General features: G+C 38.9%; 1 protein-coding gene and 1 long non-coding RNA gene across 3 annotated transcripts; one reads left to right on the forward strand and one right to left on the reverse strand.

Annotated features, from left to right (window-relative positions):
* Positions 1-37: 37 nt before the first annotated feature.
* On the reverse strand, positions 38-1,015 carry LOC102654738. Of its 2 annotated transcripts, XR_003306055.1 has the most exons (3): positions 976-1,015; positions 401-769; positions 38-327 (listed from the first exon to the last, which is right to left on the reverse strand). It is a non-coding gene; the product is annotated as an uncharacterized LOC102654738 (long non-coding RNA). The 2 variants fall into 2 exon arrangements; XR_001705465.2 differs by lacking the exon at positions 976-1,015 and having other exon boundaries at positions 401-969.
* A 1,290-nt stretch (positions 1,016-2,305) lies between these two features.
* LOC100577155 lies at positions 2,306-5,907 on the forward strand. Its single transcript, XM_003250494.4, has 4 exons — positions 2,306-3,003; positions 3,095-3,262; positions 4,618-4,908; positions 5,670-5,907. The coding sequence occupies exons 2-3, from the start codon at positions 3,103-3,105 to the stop codon at positions 4,893-4,895; spliced, it is 438 nt and encodes a 145-aa protein (XP_003250542.1). The 5' UTR covers positions 2,306-3,003; positions 3,095-3,102; the 3' UTR covers positions 4,896-4,908; positions 5,670-5,907.
* The last annotated feature ends 1,495 nt before the right edge of the window (positions 5,908-7,402 follow it).

Genomic DNA, 7,402 nt, shown 5'->3' on the forward strand with positions numbered 1-7,402 from the left:
ATCTCTGTCTTTGTCTCATTATTTATTCTCCTTGTCTAACTTATCGATCTTAAAATTTTCAACAAAAGCCTATTCGATCTAAATTTTTCCTTTTACGTATTATGCCATTTCGTGAAAATCAACGCAAGGAACATCGTCCCAAGTTTTTACCACGGTTTTCTTTATCTTCTCAGTAACAGAAGGAAATTTTTTAACAAAAGTTTCTCAAATTTTCTTAATTTTCTTTTCCGGTAAAAAAATATTCATATTTCGAAAGTTTGAAAAATCATTTGTTAATAAATAACTCCTTAATCTTAAGAAAACTTTCAATTCTTATATAATTTATTCCTGAAAAAAATTTTAAGAAAGAATTCCCTTAATAGTTTATATAAGGTATTAAAAAATTAACACTTTACCCAACCCGTTCTTGGCAATTTAAAAATAGAATTGAAATCCCGATTCGAGAAATAAACCGAGGAGATATATTGCGAGGACAAGTGGTGCAACAAGTGCCGCAATCATTTCCTATCCTCGCATCTTTTGCCATCCGAATGCCATTTGCCGATTGCGAGGATATACACAAGTTGGCGAAGATAAAAATCCGAGACCGACGCGTCCAGGATGGTTTCGATCTTGGTAATGTTAATCAAGCTGGAAATCGGGAGAACTGTCCCATCGTGGAGATTTTCTAATTCGTCAACCTAGCTTTTCCTTAATTCTCCGCTAATGCTGCCACGGATAAATACAGAGAGTTTCCTTTCACGCGTTTTATTCCTCCACCGAATCTTAGCTGAGAAACGGTTTACAAATAATTAGCAGATCGCATTAAATGTAATAATAATAATTGTATTATGAAAAAGATCAATGTTGCAATAGCAATAATTTATAATTCTCCTTTCTCCTCTCTTTTTCTTTTTCTTTCTTTCTTCTTTTTATACCATTTAAGAACGATATCAAGTTTTCATAAGTTTTCTAACCTAAAAAGAAACAATTTACCATTAACGATAAAAATTATCTTCCAAGTAATAAGGCGATCTCTTTTTTCTTCTAATAACAACGTTCTAATAACAACAACTAATATATTTCTAAAGTATATTACAGTATATTTAATTAATTTTAGACTTTATGACGGATGTTTCGATCGATCAGAAACTTAACGATACTTGCCTGTGTTCGCAAACGCGTCAAGTAACAACGTTCAACTGCCGATCATTGTACGGTAAGGAGTGCAGTTTCATATGTGTTGTGCGTCTGTACGTCTTTTAAAAATCGATCGGCTATCGGTGCACTCCCTTTTGCTCGTAAATGACCACCTTTTGAAGCGGGGAACGAGCAGCTATGTTGGTTTCCGGGCTATCAAGATTGCATTGACGACAGTCGGCGAATAAAGAGCACGCGTGTTCCACGGAGAACAGTGGTGGTTTCTTCTCTCTCTCTCTCTCTCGTTTTTCGTTTCATATAGTGCTCCCTTTTACGAGCGCTGCGCTCGATTCTACTAGATTCCTGATCGGGACTTTGTGGACAATGTGGAGCGAAATTTAAGTTGGAGCAGCCGTGTTCTTCTGTAATTTAAATAAAAAGAAGAAAGGAAAGGAAAGGAAAGGAAGGAAGGAAGGAAGAAAGGGAATAATAGATGGAATTATCGTTCGATTCTTCCTGGATTTTAGATATTGGATTTTCTGAAAGTTTTCAACAATTCTGCGGTATTCGTTATAAATTAAATTATTCTTCTTTTATCGATAAAGTAAAAAAAAATAATTCGAATCTATCGTTTTCGTGAATAAATTATGATAATTGCCGAGCTTCCTCGAAAAGATTCAAAGGATTGAAACGTCGTAGTAATATTTTAATTTCAATCGATTCTCTAACTTAAACGTTGCCTCCTTGAATTATGAATGATTTTCAACAAGAGTTTCGAGTTGTGATGTTATGTGTACTCTCCAATTTCCGAAAGTTATTTAATCACTAAAGAATTTTCTTCCTGGCCACGTACATTTTCAAATATTAATCAAATTATCCCCCTTGCTACTTTTTAAAAAAGGGGGAGGAAAATTAAAATCCTCCTTTTAAAATCCCCTCCCATTTTATTACTTCATCGAAAATTCTAATTCTAACGGAATTAAGGATCGAGAAAAGAGGCACGTTTTCGGCAACATTCTTAAAAAAAAATTACCCCCATCCCCTCTCCCTTTCCTCGCCGTTCCTCCCATCGAGTCACGAACACCCAATTTCCCCCTCCCCCCTCCGTCTCCCCTCAAAAGAAAAAAGAAAGAGAAAAAAGAAAAAGAGAAGAGAAGAGAAGAGAAGAGAAGAGAAGAAAGAATCAACCAGTCGATGTCGAATCGAAACGTTTGCGTGGGAGAGTCGAAGTCGTCGTAATGCATTCGGCGTCATTATACCGCCATTACACGGTTCAATTTGCAACAAGTGTAAAAACAAAATGAAAATTATCATGGAATAAGGAGGGGGGGAAGGAGAGGGCACCCGGTGTGTGTGTGTGCCGTCCCGCTATTGGTCGCCGTTAGGGGTGCCTCAACACTTCGTGGGTGGTTGGGAGCGGCTATATAAAGCGTTTCACGGATCATGGTACATCGCAGTTGCTTTCACATCGTGTCGCCTCATCCCGCGCCAACCCCGACAAAGGGACGTATTTCCCTTTCTCGAGAACGTGCCCGAAAACATCAGTATTTTCAACAAATCAAATCCTACGCTGTCCAGTACTTTTTCCTCCTCCGCCCCTCCCCCCTCTCCAACCCTCCAACCCTTCCTCGTTCTCCACTCTCGGTCGGCGAAGTCGAGCACTCGCTCGTCAAACTTCCTCCCCTCTTCGAACTTCCCTCGTTTCGAACCAAAGAATATATATATATACAATACATATTTCTTTTTTCTTTCTTTTTTTTTTCTCGCGTCGATCGTTACACGGAACGATGAGGGAATAGTTATAAAAAAAGATAAATAAATAATCTCTTCGTTTCTGGAATATTTCGTGAAACAGAAAGATCGAGACTGTGAGACTCGAAGGAGGTAAAAAATTGAGTCGAAGAGAAGAGAAGAGAAGGAGGAGGAGGAGGAGGGACGAAGGAAATATTGGAAGGATATTGTATTGTTTTTGCAGGCAGGAGGATGAATTGGCGGGGTAGGAAGATGCAACTGGTACCGTGTTTCGGTGGCGTGGAGATCGTGCTGTGTTTGTGGATCACGAGTGCTGTTTTAACGCTGGTCGCGTCCCAGCAAAAGTTCTACATCCAGGGCCGGTATGGAAAACGGCAAGAGCCGCGTACAGGTGAGCGAAAATTAATTATATATATATATATATATTGGAAAGGATAGAAATCCATCCGTATGTTAGTTTTACCGTTCGTTTTTTCGTTCTCTATCAATGGATAGTTATCGAGCTGGTTAATTCGATTCGTCTGATTAATTAACGGAACGTCCCACCTACTCCGATATTTCGTTTGATAATTATAAACCGTTGATCAACTCGTATCCTGTTTCCCATCGCGGTTCACCCGTGATTCGTTAAAAGAGCGAAAGCTTTAATTTTCCAACCTATTTTCATAGCTTTACGTTCCACGCGTTCGATTCTCCGACGAGAAACCTGGTTGTTCCGAGCAGCACGATTGCCTTCATTTATCCGTTTCCGATTTCCAGCCACCCGATCTTTCCGCGTTTCGAAAATTTGAAATTTTACTCCAATATGGATTATAGGTTTTTTTCTCTCCCTCTTTCTCCATCCTCTTTCCCCGTCCATGGTGCGCGATAATTGATCGCAATCGAGTTCTTTTTCTTTTTTTTTTTTTTTCGATTTCAATTACAGAAACCTCTCGTTTCGATCCTCCTCCACGGACAATTCGTTCGTTCGTTTTATCGCAACGATAAGTCAGGAAGGAAATATCGTTTGTGTTAATAATAATTGTTATTTTTCCAAGAATACCCTTTCGATACCTCGACGGTAATTAGCCATAGATCTTGGACGGCAAAAGGAAATTGTAAAATTATATAAAAAATTTTACGGCAAATTAAACCCGAAAGGAAGAGTTTTTTAAACGCGGATCCAATTTAACTATCGAATGCTCGGACTCGGCACATTTTTTTGTTCCCAATCGTCGAGTATGGTTTTAATGTAACTTGTTTCAATTTCTCAGATAAATATATGTAAATGAAGCTTGCGTTATTTAGAAAAAAATATCGAAATATCTCGACGAACTTGTTTAATCAAAATCTAAAATAATCTTATCATGTACAGATGTAGAATAGATGGAACGATCTCTATTCTATTTAATCAATATATTAAATTCATCATTTTCTTCTTTTCTTTTTTTTCTTTCTTTTAGTCAAGCTTTTACTTTTACTACTTTGTATCTTGTTTGACTCGTCCCACTTGTCCATTGTAACAAGAAAATTAGACTTTTAAATATGCAAGGACACATTTTTGTGTCCAGGGAATGATACATGATTTAACGTGACACAATCGTGACGAGTTCAAAAATATAATATTCTACGAAAAGATTGGAAAGATCGAAATTTAATCAAAATCTTTCTTCGATCTTTTTTTTTTTTAATCCAAAAATAATGAAGAAACTGATCAAATCCCTCGAAGATTCATTCGCGATTACAAATATAACGTGTTAATTGCAGATTCGTTCTACGTGTCGGGGGGGAGGTACGGACGCAGCGAGGACGCAGGAGTGGACGCGGCGAGCAAATCGCGATTGGCAAAGTTGGTGGAGGTGGAGGTGCCGAGGATAGACCGATTCGTTTGGGGTGGCCGATACGGGAAACGATCGCCCCCCGACTATCATCGGCCAGCCTCGTCCGTCAATCGTTTCAGCGCTGTCCTCCACTTGATGGATCAGGTCGACCTTGATCGAGAGAACGAGCACAGTAATCGAAACGAGCTCGATTTTCTCCCTTAAGATCAACCGTACGGTGAGGATCATCCGTCTGGATTCATTTTCTTTCGAAGAAAAAATCCCATTTTTGAACTGTTGTTGTTTTTCCTTTTTCTCGTTCGTTCGAATAAAGGAAGATGGTTTCGAAGACTTATCAATTATTAATATTATAAGATCGATACGGGATGTACGGATGTCCCAAGCGTTGAAATCACCCGAGAGGGATGTGCTCGTTAGCGCGTCGAATGAATTTTGAAGCGTGGATGAAATAATAATTCTGAAGCGTGGGGGAAAAAAAAAAAAAGTGTTTAACTTTGTTTATTAACGAGTATCGCACTTTTGTCGTTGAAGTTTGTTTTTCCCGATCCGATTGCGACGAGGAGGAAGCTTTTTTCTCGATTCGTGGAACAAATTTTTAGTTTTTACTCGTGTGTCGTTTGAAATTCATAATTTTTTTTTTAAACGCGTTTGAGCGTTTAATAAAAAAAGAAAGAAAGAATGAAAAAAAAAAGGAAAAACACGAAAATTTACAAATTTCAACAACAAGCTCAAGCTTCTAATTTCACCAGTGATGTTGTTAGAGCGAGTAGTTTAATTTTGCAAAATCGAGGATGGCATTTATTTTGTTAAATCCCCTTTGTCAAAGTTGCAAAGCACCACCCAAAGCAGTTTCAAATGAAAAGAGATCTCGTTACAAAAGCGGGATAATTCCTTTTTTTTTCTTCTTCTTCTTCTTCCCCTCCTTCATCCCCATGGGACAACCATTAGTTTCAGTTCCTCTTTTCTATTTTTTTGCAGACACCTTGGGAGGACTCTGTTGGCTCTTTTTCGTGCGAGACGAAAGAAAAAGAAAGAGAGGGGGGGAAAAAAGGGAAGAGGGAAGAAAGAAGATGCACGAGGAACGAGCGGGTTTCAATTTTTTTAAACAAGTCCTCCGCCATTGTTTTTATCCGACTTAAACAGAGTGTAAAGTATCGCGAAAATCGGTCAAACGAGCAAAGAAACAAAATATAAAAGCTTCAGTTTACGCATCGTAGAACACCCAGTTGTTCTTTCTATTCTTTCTCTCATTCGCAATCCACCAAATTCCCCTCCCTTTTCCCCTCGATTCTTCGCGTTACTTAATTTTATCCCGATTTTTACTTACTTTACCAAAAGATTGGAAAATACTTAAAATCGAAACACGAATTCTTCTCCAACTCGATCGTAAATTTTTCTTAATATTTTTCCACCCTTCAATTAAGACATCTATCTATCTCTTGGGTGGAAAAGTCTAAAATCCCTCGTCTTTCGTCCAATTATTCTTTCAAAAGTTTGTCAGGAGGATACGTTATTAGGTCACTCCTTCGGGAAATTTCCCTTTTTCCCTCTCCTTATCAACGCCCCCACACGAGCCCTTTCCCCTCCGTCTTTTATTCAATCCTTTATTCCTTACTCAAAACGGATTCGTTTCAAAAAGATTTTTCCCGTTCCTTCCTTTTAATCCCCCTTCTCTTTGCACCATCTATTAATATCGAGTTTCAATCGTTTCCCCATTTTCGTTCTCCTCTTTAAACGCCCAGTTTTTTTCCCCACTTACCTTTTTTTTTGTTTTTTTGCCCGCATCGAAACAAGCGCAACAAGTTCTCGAGTCGAGAGAGGCGAGTCTAGATTCGATTATTTTATTTGTTTTGTTTTTTTTTCTCTTTTCCCCTCCCTCCCCCTTTTTATTTTCCAACACTCCGCTTCCTTTCCCCTTCCCCTTTCTTTCTTTCTTTGTTTTTTTATTTTCCAAACGATCGGCGAGAGTAGGCGGTCGAAATATCGGCCACGTGACGATAACAGTACCGTTTTATTTCTCGGTCAAGTGTTTCCACCGATTTGGTATTGATCAATACGCGATAATTAAACTGGTTGGATAGGAAAATGGGGAAACACGATCGTTTATGGCCCTCTCCAACGACACTGCTCGTTCGTTATTTACCGCGTGAAGATTTTTCTTCTCTTCTCTTCTTTTTTTTTTCTTTCCTTTTTTGTATTTTACCCTGTGTACTCTCCAACAAACGTCGAATACATTAAGGATTAAATCCTCTAAGAGAGAAAGAGCTTTTAGCCGCCGTTAGACGGGATTTACCAAATGGATATATCCCGACGTATCCTGTTTCCAATCCAATCCGCCTTTTATTTTCCTAGATTTCATTTTTAAATCCAATATTCCCTTCGAGAATCCTTCTTAACGGCACCCGTGAGACGCCGCATTGAGACGCTTCTGGCCGGCCAACAGGAATAATTTGATATATACCTATATATATTGTATATCGACGAGCTCGAGCATCGAATACCGATGCGCCAATTAGAAATATCGACGCGTTCCATTCACTTTCGCCCCGATGAAAATGAAGAGGACCCCGCCGATTCGAAAGCAACGAAAGTAAGATTCTCTTTTTCTGTTCGGAGGAGATGCATGCTCGATGGATGCTCGTTCATCAGGGTGATCGAACCGAACCGAATCGCCTTTCGATCGAATCTCGATCGAATTTATCTTCGCGTCT

Source organism: Apis mellifera, linkage group LG14, assembly GCF_003254395.2.
Source record: "Apis mellifera strain DH4 linkage group LG14, Amel_HAv3.1, whole genome shotgun sequence".
Taxonomy (NCBI): Eukaryota; Metazoa; Arthropoda; class Insecta; order Hymenoptera; family Apidae; genus Apis; species Apis mellifera.

Excerpts from the sequence above, each read along its gene's own strand:
- LOC100577155 (XM_003250494.4), top strand. The coding sequence starts at position 3,103 with ATGAATTGGCGGGGTAGGAAGATGCAACTGGTACCGTGTTTCGGTGGC. Across the intron at positions 3,263-4,617 it reads ACGGCAAGAGCCGCGTACAG|ATTCGTTCTACGTGTCGGGG; the intron begins GTGAGCGAAAAT and ends TGTTAATTGCAG.